General features: G+C 40.0%; 1 protein-coding gene across 1 annotated transcript; it reads right to left on the bottom strand.

Moving 5' to 3' along the window:
- Positions 1 to 4557: 4557 nt before the first annotated feature.
- On the bottom strand, positions 4558 to 17884 carry abhd3 (abhydrolase domain containing 3, phospholipase). Its single transcript, XM_037786264.1, has 9 exons — positions 17563 to 17884; positions 15793 to 15956; positions 12928 to 13110; positions 9828 to 9873; positions 7069 to 7181; positions 6486 to 6659; positions 6066 to 6114; positions 5806 to 5971; positions 4558 to 5717 (listed from the first exon to the last, which is right to left on the bottom strand). The coding sequence occupies exons 1-9, from the start codon at positions 17722 to 17724 to the stop codon at positions 5533 to 5535; spliced, it is 1242 nt and encodes a 413-aa protein (XP_037642192.1). The 5' UTR covers positions 17725 to 17884; the 3' UTR covers positions 4558 to 5532.
- Between the last annotated feature and the right edge of the window lie 1105 nt (positions 17885 to 18989).

Here is an 18989-nt window from a genome sequence, read left to right as displayed (position 1 = left end):
TTCACATTTTGTTTTTCTTTCTTTTAAGCTTGAATATGTATAAGGTCTTCACCTGTGACAATAGCACAAATACAGTATAACATATAGGATGAATAGGGTACTCGGGGGACAGAAATATACATTGTAATTTCCAGTTATTCCATATTTAACCCCACCTTTGTACAAATTCACGCTGTGCAGCACAAGATTATTAAAATCCACAGAATTCTATTGATTTTTATCCTTTTTATTATTATTTTATTTTTTTATTCTATCTTTTGATTTCTAGTGGAACGTTGTGGCATAATGTCTTTTACGGTTGCATTGACACAGTCCCAGAAAAGCTCTAGTTGAGTGCAACTCCAGAAAACGTGAATATGGTATGCCCCTGATGACATCATCAGGGTTATGTTTTTTTTTTTACTTTGGAAAGCTCTCTCCAGAGCCTTATAAGACATTATATACAAATGTTTTGACAGGCTGAATAATATTCATGGTGATTAGTAAACTGAACTCCATGTGTAAAATTGGTAGCGTGCCCCTTTAACCTCTGATTCCCATGTGTTTGGTGATTTCTGTGTTATTTTAGTGTGCTTCTCATGTACCTGCTGCGCATTCTAGTGTGCTGCGAGTGAATTAATACCAATCTTTATGCACTCACCTATGCGTCCATTCAATCACAGATATATTTATTCTGTTTCAGAGTAAATCCCAGGACCTTGCTCATTTCCCAGTCACCTCCTTTCCTGATATCTGTCTAACCTCACCACCTCTGTAGCCACGCTGTGACTTTGCACAACGACTCTCTCATTATCAAGAGCAGAAATGGCTTCTTAATGGCTGCTTCGCTGTAAGGGCACAGGGGCATTGTTGGTCCAGGGACAGTACTATTTCAGCTCCCTGCAAAGTAATATTAGAGCACACTTTCCATCAACCTACAACCCCTGTGTGATATAACGCAGGGCTATTTTCAGCCAGCTGCAGTCAGGGTAGGATAAGGAAGCGAGGGCAGGAGAGAGTTGCTGGCATGCTGATTCTTGCTCATCATAATTGCTCTTTGGAGAAAAGCAGAAAGATGTTGCAGGAGGCCTGAGAGATTTTAGAAGTCCCAAAGTGATTCATTTGTGAATTCCCATGCTTAAAAAGGGGGCAAAGGGTAATTGACTGTTTCATGACTGCAACCGTACAATATGTTAAGATCAGCCTTTTTTGGCTTCTCTCGATTATGCTGTCGTTTTACATGTGGTACACAGTTTCCTTTCTTTTAGCTGATATTTCTATGTTCCTGCAGTAAATATTAATCTTGGAAAGACAGTCTTCAGATATTTTGCCCCATTTGTCTGGATTAATTTACAGAGTAAACTGAAACTTGACATACTGATATCAATAGGGCAATTCAAAAATTTGGTTGGAGGTTCTATTGATTTAAGCTGTGTCTGTTTTACATATTATGCTTGTGTTTTTATCTCTTTTTTTAACTACGTCATGGATATTTCATAAAACAAATATTTATAACTTGGAATGCTGTTGTCTGTATGTATATATATATTTAAATGTATTTAAATATTTAAATTGTATAACTATATTTTTATGTCATTATCATTATTATTTATTTTTATTTTATTGTATTAAATTAATATTTGTTTCTGTACTCAGGTTTCATGTGTCTTCCTGATTAAATAAACTATATATTTCAACAAATCCTTTGAGGGAATGAGAAAATGTCTCTTGATAATTCTGACATTTCTTTCAATGATTGAGTCCTCGGGCGATTCAGTAATTATTATTAAACTACTTTCAAACACTGACACGATTAAAAGTGTGCAATACTGCTGTGAAATATAATTTTATTCCCTCATTTATGGATCTATAACTATATAATTATGCAGTGCACATCCTCACATGAGCAGAGATATCAACACCATTCATAATAGAGGGATTCCTGCCACATAATATCAATTTTGGTAACCAGCAGTAAATCACTCATCCCTCTTGGCAGTCTACTCTAATTACTCTCAGGCTTCCATAAACCATCTCGCTAAAACCAAAGCTCATCTGTCTGTGGGCTTATTGCAGGGGGGGTTGGGGTGAAGGTAAGTGGAGTGCCGGAGGATTACAGTTTGCCTTTGGGTGGATCACATCCACTATTGCGTAGCTATGCATATCCTATCAGCGGCTAAGCCCGTGAGTGTGGAGTGAGTCAATTCCAGGGAGCCAAACCCTCCAGACTGTGATGTGAGGAGGAGAGGGAGGGTGACCCTGCAGTGACACGCTGCTGCTGGTCATGCAGTAAGCCAGCTCAAGAGGTGGACTGTCAAATGCCTTGACTTCAGGGAACGAGTCTGTGAGGGGGGGAGGAAGTCCTGCATGAGCTCGACACCTCACATGACTGATCAGACTGAGCACCACCAAGGTAAAACGCAGTGTTGTAGTCAACACCACCTAATCCGTGACCAAGTCATGACTAAGACCGGAGTGTATCGAGACAGAGACTTGAGGGGTTGAGACCAAGACAAGACCAAGACCAGTGCGAGTCCCACACTGCATGACACACAATAAAATGTGTAACAGTAAACAAATGAAAATTCCTCTTCTTTCACCTCTTTTATTGCCATATGTCGTGTACGTATATGTGTGTATGTATAAGTATACCAAAACAAATGTCTTAATAAAATAATCAAAAGGCATTGCAGAGGTGCATTTCATTTGTGGGAATTCTCCGTTTTTTTCTATGAACAATCATTATAATGATGTTAACAAATATATCAGACAATGCAAAGGCAATTTAGTGGTATCCCTGCAGTTGAGATCTTGACCGTTCTTGAAATAAAATCCTCTATCTATAGAGTCCTCTTTGTCTGAGATCGAGATCCATAAGTAGTAAAAGTGCGGTCGATCCAAGAACTTCAAAAAGTGGCCTTGAGACCGATCTCGAGTACTACAACACTCGTAAAACCCCATTGTTATAGACAGAGAAAGAAAGAAAGAAAGAAAGAAAGAAAGAAAGAAAGAAAGAAAGAAAACTGCTGACAATTGCAGTCAATTTTTCTAACCTGCCGTACACGGTCAGTCGGGCAATCCAATATTGAGTTAATACATTAAAAGCATTTGAGACAGCAGACAAATGGACCTAGACTCTGTTTAATAATTTATTAAATACAGCGTATTACACTCATGGTGATAATGTGCATATTATACTATAGAGACAATTTTTTAATTTAAAAATCTTATTGCTGCACACGTTAGACATGATGTTTCTTCTTTTTTTATGTATAGTGTACAAAATGAAATGCAGCCTCCTATGAAAAAACAAACAACATGTCCTTTGTGCTACAGAAGTGATGTTAAGGGTTCAGGACATGATGTGACACATGCTACTCAATGGACAACTTGGCAGAACAAAGAGACACCAAAATTCCACAGGAACAGGAAGTCAAAATCCTTCATGCAGTGTGTTACGGAAAATCTGGCCGCCAGTCACATCTGATCGTTCCATCGATGCCAACTCATACGCGGTAGCCAGCCACTTGATCATTGTTGGCGAAACGAAACCAAAAATTGACTGATGACCAGGTTCCACTAACAATACTACGCATATTGTAAAGGAACATCCTTCAAACAACCAATATGTACACTCCTATGTGCGTTACTTCATTCACATCACTGTATCTAGCACCCTCAGACTTACTTACAGAACTAACCACCAACACCGTCACAAAGAAAACCTCATGGAATTCATATACTGCTCTGTTCGGCCTTTGGGATATACTTTCATATATCGTATGAAATGAAGTGCCTTGCATTAAGGAATTAGAGGCATGGTAGTATATCAACTAAAATAGTGCAATTTCACATTCCTTGTCATTAATGAGTTATTCACCATATTATACATTTGTAGAACTATTTGGTGTGCGTAAAAGGTAGAATGTGTGAAAATAAAAGTGCATGCAGAAGGTTAAGGAAGGACAAGATCGACATTTTGGGAAATACGCTCATTCGCTTTCTTGCCGAGAGCTGGATGAGGAGATTGATACCACTTAAAGATGACCTGTTATGTTCATTTTCAGGTTCATACTTGTATTTGGGGTTTCTACTAGAACATGTTAACATGCTTTAATGTTCAAAAAACGCTTTATTTTTCTCATACTGGCTGTGCTGCAGCACCTCGTTTCACCCTCTGCCTGAAACGCCCAGTCTGCTCCTATTGGTCAGCTGGCCCACTCTGTTGTGATTGGTCAACCGAACCAAACTCTTCGGACTCCGCTCCAGCTCCGCTCTAACTAGCTTTGTTTGAGGGCCAAACTAGCCGTTAGGCAGGTATTAAGCAAATCTGTTACTTGGTGACATCACCATGTTATGGAACAACAGGGGGACTTCAAGCGAGGCGTTTCAGGCAGTTCAGGAGCAGTGTTTTTTGGCATGGACTTTGGGCTTTGTAACTTTGCAGACCTTTTACATGCACAAAGAAACGATATAAGACACTAAAAGAAAGGGAAAAAGCGCAGAAAGCATAGTAGGTCCTCTTTAAATATGAGGCAGCCGGTGAGCTTAGCTTAGCTTAGCATAAAGACTGGAAGCAGTGGGAAACCAATAGTAAAAAAAATCAGTCTGCTCGTAGGTGGATTTTGTCACCTGCTTCCAGTCTTTATGCTAAGCTAAGCTAATCGGCTAGCTTAGACATGAAAGTGGTATCAATCTTCGCATTTAACTCTCCGCAAGAACGCAAATAAGCGTATATCCCAAAATATCAAACTATTACCTTAAAGAAAAGAAAGAACCGTATGTCAACTGGTAAATAACATCTACCTTTAAACAAGGAAAATACAAACTAAAGGAGAATGATTGACAAAACAAATTTACACAGGAAGTATGAGTACATAAAGAAAATCCCTGAGGGCTAAAATCCTACTGATATAAGTACTAAAGGTTCAAGATGATTGGATTTCCATGTACAGTACTTGTGTTAACTTCAAAAGAAAACGATTGCACAATGTAATCGCAGAATTTGTTAGCTAGCTAATGCAACTGACTGAGATGCGTTCATCTTTTCAACGGTGACATGAGCAGCTATGCTTCTTTTTTTAATAAACATACCACTGACAGCGTGATTATATACAATGACTTGTTAGCTGCGTGGAATAAATAAATGAATGCGACACAAATGCTGCGATCAATAAGATGTGCCCTTCAAAATGAGAGAGAATGTTTTTTTTTTGCTTGTGGCGGGAGGAAGAATGGGACGGAGGGATGGAGGGCAACGATAAAAGAAGGTCAATGGAAGGAAGGAAGTAGGTAGAATAGGGTTAGGTAGAGAGGGAAGGAATGAAGGATGGATGGAATGCAGAGAAGGTGGGATGAAGGGCAGGAGTAAAAGAGGGAAAAAGGTCAAAGGAAGGAAGGTAGGAAGAAAAACAAGTAAGAATTGACTGAGATATGGAAGGAATAAAGGATGGAATGCAGCAAGGAAAGATGGATGAAAGAAACGATTAAAGGAAGGAAGGAAAGAAAGAAGAAAGGCATACGAGAGAGGAAGTCAAACTTTGTTAAGTTCTCTTATAATGAGAGGTCTTGGAGTCCGCTGCCTTGTTCGATGACGGCCTTAGCAAACTGCTTGAAGACTCGGTCCATGTACGTGCTCCGTCGAGGCCACAGGCCCTCCAGGAAACCGATATGGCCGCCGTGACAGGTAATGAGCAGGGCCAGGTTGGGATTCTTCTTCACTGCCTCCACTGGAATGGCTGCAACGGAAACACAGGGTCCTGTTTGTCTTCTCCGGGGGACTAGATTTTCATTATTCATGCCATTAAAATGAGTTGTGCCACTCACCGTGAGACGGGGAAAAGACATCATCAGCAGCGTTCAGACACAGCATTGGCACCTGCACAGATTTCAGCCTGTGGACAGGACTGGCATCATGGTAGTAGTCGTCATTGGTGGGATAACCAAACATTATGGAAGTGAACCTCTCGTCAAACTCTCGAATGGTCTTTGCCTGTAGGGAGGGACCGAGTAAGATGATTAAAATGTAAAAGTCTACGTTGTTGAATTAGCATTTACGGCTAAATGTCACTATAAATAATCCCGACCTTCATGACATGATCGATGTCGTAACACTTTTCCAGCACTGGTCTGTGTCTGCAGGGGGAGATTAAAAATAAAACTGTCACCGACAACTGTTAGGTGAAATGATTTGCATCTGAACATGTCCCTTGAATATGCTGACAAGGTTGTAACAGCATAATGAAACAGCAATCAAGCTCAGCTTTCCAAGTAGTACTACAAAAGCCTTACTGTGCATTTATATCACGCCCATGTTAATACACAGATTGGAATATATTGTGGGTATTATAATTGCAAAAACGTTGCCAGGCAGGCTTTTTTTTTTAAATATGGAACGCAAACCTTTGATTAACACATAAAAAACAAATACGTAAAACCCACTTATTCAAGCTTCCCTATAGCACTAGCAGTGAGTTAGCGGCCGCGTTAATCCCGCCCCGTCTGACCTGTGCACAGACGCTTGTAGGCAGCTGGTGAGGTAGGAGTTGAAGAGGAAGCGGTCCAGGGGTTTTTCCAGCGAAGCGGTGCACTCGAACACATCCCAGCCTGCTGAGAAGACGACGACCCCTCTCAGACAGGTCTCCCGGCCTTTGCGCCCCAAGTAGTTGGCCAGCATCATCCTGAATATGGAGTGAGGGCGAGAGGACGGGACAGATGGGGGGAAAAACAGGGATTGGAACATGTTCCATTTCTAACCAATCCTTCACTTCTCATGGGATTAGTGCTGTGCAGTAAAAAACACCTTCTTTGGCATGCTGCATTAAACAACTGGGACCATAATAAAGCACTAATATAGCCTGACTGATACTGGATTTATATTAGTATATGTAAATGTAAAGTAAATGTGAGTTATGAGTAGTTTACTAATGCTGGATTATGTTATGTCTGGTGATTTCTGGGTATTGCAGTTTTTAGTTGCAAGTTTCCACTGAGTCACCGACCGGTGTGAAGATGTCTTGTACAGCTTTAAGTCACATTCTGAGATTTGTTAGCAGTGTCCAGTCAGATGGAGGTGAGTGGCTTCATTACCCGCCCATTGATACTCCAGCAGCCATGATTGGAGCAGCTTCATTAGTCCTCTGGATGTGCTCAATAACAGTCTCCAGATCCTCTGTGTTGGCTGCACAGTAGGTCCTCGGGGTCTGGGTGGGACGGGAAGACAACAGAGTCACTCTTTTCTTTCTGTCTCTCTATCTCTAGTCAATGTTAAGAGTTGAAGCATTATGCTTTTGGACCATATTGGGTGAATATTAAGAAACAAACTAAGTAAAAAACTATCTGAGACACACAGACATGACACAGGACAAAGAGTTTACAGATTAATATGTACACAATCTCCCTGGGCAACATTTGTTATTGACAGGGAGAGATAGCAGCAAAGGAGGTGGACCTATAGAGTCTATCACTGTTAGGCTGCTCATGGTATTTTCCATCTTCAGGGAAGATCAGTTACTGTTTCCTGATGGGGCTGTACAGTGATGCAAGAAGCTCTGACAGAAGCCAAACAATATGATCCAAAAGGCATATCAGGCTAGAGCTGAAATGATTATAGTATTTTTTTTAACCAAAAATGCCAACTATTCACTGGTTCTAGCTTCTCAAATGTGACTATTTGACATTTTTCTTAGTCTTCTGCCAAAGTAAACGGAATATCTCTGGGTTTTTGGCTGTTTTTTCAAACAAAACAAGATATTTAAAGACTCTGGAAAACTTAAACAAGGATTTTTCACTTTTGTCTAATGTTTTATTTAAGCATTTAGTCTGTAGAATAGGTGAAAAATAAGCGGAAAGGCTTCCAATCCTAGCTTTAAATTTGGACTGTTGGTTAGACAAAACAAGACATTTGAAGGCTTCACCTTGGGAAAATGAAACTAATCATTAGTCCTAAGCAGCCAACTCGATTCTCTACCTTTAAAATGTACAATAATTATGTAACAATTGGTAATTTCTGTTATTATGACTACTAGTGCAGTGCCCATTCAAAACGTGCCATTCAGAAGGTGCCGATTGCCTTGACCTCCGGTGTTGCTGCTTGCTGCTTTCTCGAGAACCGCTCATCCAAACAACTTCACACTCGACACTGCTCTTCCTTCGGTCCTGAGCAATATGCCCATCAAGTGTGAAGTTGATTGGATGAACGGTTGTTGAGAAAATCTAAGGACATACAGACATACTGTACATACATACATACAAGCAGACAGAGAGTAAAAGTGTCAACAGCAGATTTTTATTTCTATGACCTACTGCATATAAATTAAATTGTTATTTTTGCAAGCCAAGAAAGGGTGACATCTGCCTCTAATGTTGTAAAGCTATGACTTTACAGCTTATCTTGAAAAAGATTATATTATCGTTGTTATCCATTCAGCCTATGATAGAGGTCAACAGTTCTATGATTTTTGGTTAAAAGGGTAGAATCCCTTTTCAACTTGAAACAGTTTGTCAGGCAGAGCAGGTTACTTAACATTATATAACAAAGCAGCTTGAACTCGAAGGAGCCTATTTAACAAGTCCAATTCCTCAGGATGCTGTCAACTCTTCAGCCCTTCATTAAGATTCAAGCAGAAACACGGGCAAAGCAAATTCCTGTTTTTCTACTCTCTAAAGGTTCCTCTAATAGGCCTGCACAACTTTTGGACTCTGCAGTGAAACAGCTAAACTTACAAACTAAATAATCACTTAACATATTTAAAAGAGAAACATAATACCAATAGTAAGGGGGAAATATTTGCACAGCAAAGCTACTCCACAGGAAAGGGTAACGTAATAGGCTTTTTACGAGGTCTAGAAATAGGGCACTCGCACTCAGGACAGTCTTTTGAGGCAGGGGGGCATCTTTCACACAGCGAGTCACTCTAAACTAAAGCGCTGGCCTATTTAAACAATGCACGATATTCACACTAAGTGGACACAGAGAAAACAATCACAGGGGCGTACAAATGCTACATCATTTGCATAGAACAGCACAACTCCCAAGTGAAATGAGGGAGAAAATCCCAGCCTTTCCACCACCACTTGGTACAGAGCCAAGGTTAGACAGTTTCAACTTTTAGCTGAGACAACTAAATTCTGGATATGACCTAGAATACATGTTTAAATCAAACTGACACTTTGCTTTAGTGTCGCTTTTACAATTTTTTTTGCAGCTGAGACAGAATACGACAAAGACAACAGCAGGTCACAGATCAGCCACTGGTTCAGATTTACACCCACTAAGAGGAACATTAGATTGATTGTGGGCAATCCCGGCCGGTAATGAAACACCATGTGTGCTATGAATGAGATCTCTGTACGGTAGTGATGGTGTGATTAGATCGGGGTGATACATTCATCCATAAAGAACGTGCCTCTGTTCCAAAGACGACATTAAAACACGGTGGGTTTGCTTTGTGCTATCAGTGCTCGGGCTCATTTTGTTGGCTAAATATACCCGGCCGGGTGTAAGAGGACAGATTAAGATAGGTGTCAGAACGGCACGTGCTCGGCGAGGTCATATTTCTGTGTATCGGCATTAAAATACAGTATCTGCCTGCAACTTAATCCCTGATGTGCAACAACATTGTCTGTGCAGCATCCGCTTAGGGCTCCCTGTGACACGTGTGGAATAGACGTGCTCTGTACTGGCTGAGTCTAGGAAAAGGACAACTCTACTGGGAAGCTGACGCACTGACAGCAGTCCTTTTTATCCCGTACACATGTCTGTCTTTCTGAATATGGACGAGACAAATGAAGACATGACATAACAAAGAATGATAGTTTAAAAACGATGACACACGTTAGATTCTTACCAGCAGCGTTTCACCGGAAACCCCTCTGTTGTTGAATACCACACATCTGAAATACACAAAACATATACTCTTATTAGGGCTGTCAATCGATTCAAATATTTAATCGCGATTAATCACGATTGTCCATGATTAAAAATAAATTGCACATTTTTTATCTGTTCAAAATGTACCTTAAAGAGGGATTTCTCAGGTATTTAATACTTTTATCAACATTGGAGTGATCAAATATTCTTGCTTTATGCAAATGTATGTATATATTTATTACTGAAAATCAATTTACAACAAAAAACAATGACAAATATTGTCCAGAAACCCTCACAGGTACTGCATTTAGCATAGAAAATATGCTCAAATGATAACATGGCAAACTGCAGCCCAACAGGCAACAACAGCTGTCAGTGTGTCAGTGTGCTGACCTGACTATGATTTGCCCCAAACTGCATGTGATTATCATAAAGTGGGCACGTCTGTAAAGGGGAGACTCGTGGGTACCCATAGAAACCATTTTCATTCACATATCTTGAGGTCAGAGGTCAAGGGACCCCTTTGAAAATGGCCATGCCAGTTTTTCCTCGCCAAAATTTAGCACAAATTTGGAGCGTTATTTAACCTCCTTCACGATAAGCTAGTATGACATGTTGCTACCAATGGATTCTTTAGGTTTTTTCTAGTTTCATATGATGCCAGTATCTTCACTCTAGCTTTAAAACTGAGCTTGCTACAACCTCTGACAGAACGATTGTGTTAATGCGTTAAATAAATTACTGGCGTTAAAACGATTTTGCGTTAACTTTGACAGCCCTAATTTTTATAAGTTATCAGTCTCCTAAATGATTCCATTAATCACTTCATCTTAGATTGTAGCTGAAAGAAGTTCAGATAGAGCTGAAACGATTAGTCGATTAATCTAGAAAATGAATCAGCAACTATTTTTTATGGTACCAGCTTATTAAAGGTGCTATTGATGACATTGATAACACTCAGAAACTAGATGTCACACCTTGTTAGAAGTGGGAACCAAACGTCATATTTTGGACCCGCTAATTTTTTAAAAATTATTAAAGGGACTGTTTGTAAAATCAGAAATTGCTTGTTAACAGCGACACCTGTGGCCGTTCAGTCAACGAAAGTCAGCGTCCTGTTGCTCGCACTCGTGCTTGTGCTCGCTCTACATTGACATGAACGAGCATCGATCAAAACAGTGAGGCAACACAAGTCAGCTAAAACCACAATATCACTCTATATTTCACCTGCGTGGCAGTAATGTTAGCTGACCAGACGGAGGTCTCTCCATGAATCAATGCTGATCCTAGTGTTGGCTTTTCCTGCTTCAGCCTCCCGACAGCGGCTGGAGGGAACAGGGGAGACACCGGAGTTTGGTCGGAGACGATAACATAACTCGCTGCGGTGCCCCATCACTTCACAAGACACGGGAAACCTCTGTTGGTCTGGAGGAGCTGCAGTATTTATTTCTGCACAAACGTCCACTTTCACTAGATATTCTCAGAGCTAAACTAACTCTTTTACAGTGTGTAGTGTGCGCATATGCATGTGAGAGTGAAGCGAAAGAGCGAGAACGAGCGCTTTGTGTGAGTGAAGGCAGGCAGGCAGGCAGGCAGAGGAGCAGAGGAGCAGAGACTCCGGCCCTGGAGACCAAAGCGACGGTCTCCCCCGCGTCCTCCGATCGCAGCCAACACTGTTTTGGTAGACGGGCTTCACTAGCTATAACTTTGCGGTTTTGGTGCGTCCGTGTAGTTTGTGTTGGCGTCTTGTCTGAACAGTGTAGCCACACGCGAGCGCGCATGGGACAGCGACCCGCAATGATTTATACGTGTAAGAAGTTACAAACAGTCCCTTTAATTCACAATCATAATAAAAAAGATTTCGGCACCTTTCTAAAAGCTCTGCAGATATATTATTTAAAAAAAAAAAAAAATTGTCTACATAAAATGTTCATCAATAAGACCTTTAAAAGTCAGTATTTTCTGCTTTACTTTTTTATATGATGGATGGATGACTGAAGTTTTCAACTCTTGGTCAGACGAAACATGCAATTTGAATATGTCATTTTAGAGCTCTGGGGAATTGTGATGGGCATTTTTCACAATTTTCTGTCATTTATATATATCTATATATATAGACAAAAAGATTAATCAGCTGAACAAGGAAAAAATTGGCAGGTTAATCAATGATGAAAATATTTGTTAATTGCAGCCCTAAATTCAAGGGTTTGCTTTTTAACCAAAAGCATCTGTACAAGGAAGAAAAACATTTACCAGCTCTAGTAAGCTTGCTTCTTTGTTGTCGCTACAAGTTACCGACTATGGAGCACGGTGGCCCAAATTCCTTTAAACAAATGTTCCTTACTTAAAAAAAACTGAACTGGGAATATGATGAGACGTGCAGGGAGGCACAGCTGTGTGAAGAGCATTCTGTCTGTACTGCAGAGCAAAGGCATCAGCATCCCTCCTCTCATCTATTACCTGGAGTCAGACCTGCTGTTATGGTCGGTGTAACTCAGCAGCAGGGTGGGCGAGAGGACGGGGAGGTGTGTGCATGGGGGTGTGTGTGCTTAAACACACACTGCAGCATAGACTCGGAAGCTGGTCTGGGCTAAGCTGCAAAGCTTGTACCGGGATAAGCTGTAATTCATTAAGCTACACAGACAGGGGTGAGGGGTGGAAGATGCTGAGTTTGCCATGCCTTCCCAAATCTGGGTGAAAGAATGAGTGCAGGGAACACGGAGGAAGGGCCTCTTGGAGAGAGGAGAAGAAGGGGGGAGAAACTGCAACCCTCTGCAACTCTTTCGAGCTTGTGCTACGTTTGGCGATTTACAAAAGCAACTCTTGACACAGAGCTTAGCTGCCCACTTTATTTGTGCACTTCACCTGAAATAACCCCTGGCACTCGTGCACGCGTTATATAAAAGCTACAAAATCATCACAAATGTTGGTGTTAGGTTTTACCTTTTAATCAATATTGGTGTGATTGCTGAGGTATTTGGACAAAATCACAAATTAGAGCATAAGGCAGAGAGAGTGCCCTGAATGTCTCACTCAGTGCTGGACCTCAGCCAGGCCGTCCAGCCAAGACCACCCACCTATAGCCCAGATCACGGCTCTGCTGGACCATGTGCAGGATGTAGGACTCTCGGCTGGTGCCGGTCAGACCCGGGAGGAGGAGGACTGTGGGCCTGGTGGCGGGGTCGGGATGAGAGAGGCTGTCGTCGTTGTCGAACCAATCCAAAGAGATCTGTCCTCCATCTGCTGCCTTTATGAGCTCACTGCAGAGATGAGCGAGACACGCAACTCAGCAACAGACGGATATTATCTTCTTTATTATGTATCTCTATGTATTGATTCATTTGTCTCAAGCATACACACAGGACAACACTGATAAGATCTGCTCACTGAATGGTCATTAATATTGTTTAAGTTCTCTGGCTTCATTCTCCGCACAATTAATATTTGTTCTGTTCAGTTCCAGGTGAAGCGACTACTTCATTGCATCCATCACAAGTGCTCCCAAAGGGGAACTGGATATGTGAGAAGGACACTCACTTACAGCTGCCTCATTTCCCTTGTGATTATCTTGTCAGCGTGCTTTGCAACACACAGCAAAGTTAAGATAAGGAGGAGGGCATTGCACCAGTGGGCTCTTATAGTCAATCAATTTCTGGGCTATACAACCATAGCCTGGCAGATGAGGTCATTCAGTCCCAGCGCTAGTGCATTTTAAAACCCGCACTGCACACACACACACACACACAGCCGCCGGTGAGCCAACTTGGCCGGCCGACCGGCGGTAACGACATCAGCATGAAATTACAGAACCGCCATGAAATATGCACCTGGAGCTAGACTTTAAAGTCAGTGAGGGCCAATCCAGAGTGACTGGCACACACAGTGGGAGGGGACCTGGTGCTAATCCTTCGCTCGGACAATGAGATGAGTGGAATTTCACCCTGACAGCTATCGTCAAATAGGACGGTTTTCACGGTGTCTGTCCTTGGGTCAACCTTGGGTAACTTCATTATTGTGGGGGTGTCCTGTTGTCCCCAGAGGAAATGTGATAAAACCTTGAGTGAATGTGACCATCAGTCTTACCATGTTTGATAACAGACAGTTGGACTAAGATGAATGTGCATTATGGGAAAATTTGTCTCCTTGACTAAGCAGAGGCAGTGTGAATTAGAGATGCCAGCACACGAGTTATGACAATACCGGTGTTACAGATTAAGCTGGACAGTTATCCATCAATGACACTCAATATCTGTTTACCGTTTCAATAGAATTGCATTGCTAGGCAACAGCTTGGGTCCATGTTACGTCATGTCCTTGCACTGCAACAAGGAATATATAAAAGAAGGAAGGGTCATCATGTCACTGAACTCACATTGGTGCCATGTCGGTAGTATTCTGCATGTAAATTGCAGAAACTGCAAATTTTATATGCCTCTATAAATCTAGACCTTTATACTTGCAAAATAAGAATGGTTTCACAATGATGTAATGACCTTCCTTCTTTTATATGTTCCTTCTGCACTGCAACAGGAAATAAACTGGGACACATTTGAAATGTTTACATATTTAAGCTTGCCAAATGGGACACCAAATCCTCCGCCATTGTCTGGTCGGTCAACTCTCGTTACTCTCGTCACGTGATAAGTGAAATCTGACTCCAGAGAAGTGAAAGCAGACACTTTCAGTTTATAATTGTAGCGTCTGTCGTCCGACAAAGTATTTATAACACACTGAGTATTTTCATTTTAATTAATTAATTTTAGTTTTTTTATTTGATGAACGTGGGCGCTGATACGCGAAAATGAAAATGAAAAAAAGGGGGTTAATTCTATGACAAAAAGCAAAGCGAGGGTGGGGGCAGGGGGCAAGTAATGTAAACGGCGTTTGCCCGAACACCATGTAAAAACGTGTAACAACGTGTAACACCGTGTAACAACGGTAACACCGGTAACAACGGTAACACCGGTAACACCGACTACCGCGGCAAACCTAATGTGAATGTTTATTGGGACAGACAAATGATGAGACACCAAAATCCAGTGATGAACAGTGCCTGTGCTGATTGATTTTAAATTAATCAATTTTAATTCTTGTTTAGGTTGCGGTTAATGTTTAGCTTTTATGTTAAAGGTGAACAAAGCAAAAGCTCAATTATAGGAATTTCTTTTTTCTTTCTCCAACCCCGAGTACCTGGCTGACAAACAACTCACGATTATATCTCATAATAACTACATGTACAATTTATACTGTATATTCACACACGTACACTTAGCCAAATATCATGGTCATGGAAATTAGGGAACGTCTGAATGCATGAAACAAATTACGTGAGAATGTAATACGGATAAATCTGTTATAAATAGTAATAATGAAAAATAAGTCTCTCTTAATTCATTTTAATCTCCTGTATGTGTGCAGGGGGTAAGGAATGCAGTGGCAATTAATCTTCAACAGAATGTACATTGAGAGGGAGTAGGCTGGGCGGCCCGAGCCTGCATCGTGGCACAAAAGATCTCTTTCTCCTCTGAGCCTTTGAATCTTGGCTAAAAACAAGACTGGGTTTTTTTGTTTCCAGTTGTGAAACTGGGAAGAAAGAAATCAAGAAACAATGGCAGTTTCTCAGTGGCCAAGCAAATCTTTGAATGTTCTTAACAATGCTTTACACTGTGGCCATGGAACTTACTGCAGTGGCCTTTAAAACTGCCATTGTAAATGCACATGTACTGTACTATGTCAAAGGTGAACTTTCTAACTTTCTAGTTTGCATGCTTCACCCTTATCTCTATGACCTCTTTGACTGAAGCTGTTTCATGAGTTCAAACGCACATATTAACCAGGTGAAGCGTGTCTGCTTGCAAGGAGAAATAAATTCGTGTAGTTGTGGGGAAACAAAAAAACTTGTGTGATGGATAATTAGTATGTCAGTCATAGCGAGGACTTACTTTCTGTAGACGACCCCCGGTTTGGCTGTTACAAAGGGTCTCAGCAGAGTCTGGATGCGGCTCTCCCAGCACCAAAAGGTGGGGTAGTAGGTTTCTGACACTACGGGACATTGCTCCCTCAGGAAGTGGTAGAACTTCTTACCCCCCGAGATGAGCTGTGGCTTCTGCAAAACACAGGCGAAAGAAGAGTGAAAATACAGGTTATATTATAGAGTCCAAAAAGTGACTTCTTTATTTTTTTGCAATAAATATGTTTTAAATATAAATATAAATAAATGTTGTAATAAAACATTGTATAGCTCTGAGCCATGTTTTGTTACATCATATGTTGTTAAAAAATGGAAAAATCTAAATTATTGTCTTAAATTGCATAGCTTGTTGCATTGTTGTATCTAAACTTAACTTCAAATCCTCTGATGCAGATCAGCAAAACAAAACCAAATAACACTTAAAATAGAGAAGATTTCATTTGTAATACATGATTAAGCATCCAACTGGTTGATACTGAAACACACGATCAACATGAACCTGCATTTAAGGTCTCTATTACACTTCAACATAATAATAATAATAAAAATTAGGCATGCATTAGCCCTGCAGTTGTACATTTTTAACAATATGGATTTGTTGCATAATTTAGTCTATTATAAGTCATTCCACTGGAGGATATGTTGGGCTGACTGGCAATGTGGCATTAAATCCAGTTCATTTAAATGTGAATTCAAACAGATTAACGTTTATTATTATATATAATATAATATGTATTATATTATATTATATTATATTATATTGTGTTATATTATATTATATCATATTATGTCATATTATATTGTGTTATATTATATTATATTATATTATATTATATCATATTATGTTATATTATATCATATTATATTACATTATATTATATCATATTATGTCATATTATATTGCGTTATATTATATTACATTATATCATATTGTGTTATATTATATTATATCATGTTATGTTATATTATATTATATTGTGTTATATCATATTATGTCATATTATATTGTGGTATATTATATTTTATTATATTATATTATATCATATTATGTTATATCATATTATGTCAATTATATCATATTGTGTTATATTATATTATATCATATTATGTCATATTATATTGCGTTATATTATATTATATTGTGGTATATTGAATTCATATTAAAATTATATCTAATATTAAATTCAAGTTCATGCATAAACATGCATTATTATTATTATTATTTTTATTTGTATTATTATTATCATTACTACTACATAAAATCAACCCAGTGAGTGTGAGCCTCTGCCTGCTATGGCAACCTACCATGCATTATTACAGAAAACCTTCACCCGGCATGTCTAGCTAACATCCAGCAACCGTGTAATGTCAGCCTATATACAGCTAACTGTAACCGTCCTGCTACGGATTGATTCTAATGTAGTTATATAACACATGGATGTAGATAATATTAATTTGAGGTAATAATATGCGCCATGAAAACGTGTGTCTTTATATCTCCCTGAGATGCATCAGCCCACATGTGCAGGCGCGTGTAACATACAGTAGGTTATAGCCCACCACAGCTGGACAGACAGATGCAACCTATAATAGAAACCTCCATCAGCAAAATGCACCGGTCGAGTATCATCAGTGATGGTGATGCTGCTGCTGCTCCATGAAAAGCACACACAGTGGTTTTATTATAGGGATATAGGGATATACTGTATATATAGGGATATAAAGCCTAAATTAACATTACCTTGGCTACTGAGAGCAGATAGTAGCAGGTGTACGCTGCGCTAAAGCCCAGCACCAGAGACAGTCCGACTCCCGATCCGAACAGACCAACTTTCACCTGATTTTCCAGATAATGTGACAGATCCCTGGTCAAAATGTTGAAATTGAAGTCCAGAGAGATCATTGCAAGGTCCCTGTTTATCCCCCGTAGTGCAAGGACAAGCGGCCAGCTCGGTGGAAAGTCAGCTGTGTGTCTGTCTGCCTGCGAAGCCCACTGTGAAGGAGACAGTCAAGGGGACCTGATGTGGTGGAGATATTTATATATATTTATATAAGTACACGTATCAACGGAGAGGTGGCGCTCTTTAACCAGATATCAGTGGAGCCGCTCACAAACTAGTCAGTCAGTCAGTCTGTCTGTCGCCTCCTGCAGGCTGCAGAGGGGATGTGCACCATGCGGCGCTGCAGTCTCAGCATCTGTACTGTCTTCAGTGGGGATAATATATATATATATATATATATGTATATATATATATATATATATACTATGCAAGACAGCTTCCTGTTAAGTAAATTTCCCAGATCTTTTTAGTTTTTGTATTTTTGTATTCAGAAGGCTATATTCACTTCATACAAAGTACAGATGGATGGACTACATTACTATGCAAGACAGCCTCCTGTTAAATACAAAGGACTTATAAGTGTGTCCCAGAAGTTACTAATCATATAATAATATGAAGAATAACACTAGACATGTTTAGCCCAGTGTTTCCACTTCATTCCGTCGCAGCAGGGTGCTACAGCAGTCTCTTGTGCTTAGGGCTGGGCAATAATTCAATATGATAATTTATCTTTTTACAAAGGAATCGTATCATGATGAAGTTATATATCGAGATATCATGATACACTATTACGTCATCTAAATTGATAATAACAAGCACACACTAACTTAAATTGATCAGAAAATCTGAATTGATTAGAATTCTGCTTATGGGAATACCACAGTGCAGTTAAATCAAACTATTGTCTTACTGTGATTACTCTGTATTTGTGTGCATGCATATATATATAATATAACTCAACCACAGACAATTAAATAGATATTTGCAAAGACAGCATGAACATCACTGAACACCTTCAGCTTCGGAAAAAAAGTGATCATGTATTTACTGCAGTGGAAACTTCTGCACACAGTGTAACTGAATTAACAACAACCAGGCAAAGCAGGCTAACTATAACTGCCCCAGGGGGCTACAGACCCACAGGGGGCCCCAAAGACTTAAGGTTGTGGCAATTAGTTTGTGGTAATTTAATTAACGGAGAATGTAAAGCACATTATAAACTGAAATGATTAGTGCCTTAAGGCAACACCTGTATTTTTTACCTATCTTAAGGACCCCATCTTGTAGAGAAGAGCCCTGAGTTGAAATCTATGTTTGAGGCCTTTTT

This window comes from Sebastes umbrosus, chromosome 12 (genome assembly GCF_015220745.1).
Source record: "Sebastes umbrosus isolate fSebUmb1 chromosome 12, fSebUmb1.pri, whole genome shotgun sequence".
Classification (NCBI taxonomy): Eukaryota; Metazoa; Chordata; class Actinopteri; order Perciformes; family Sebastidae; genus Sebastes; species Sebastes umbrosus.
The sequence above is the reverse complement of the archived record's forward strand: the minus strand, read 5'-3'. Positions and strand labels throughout refer to the sequence as shown.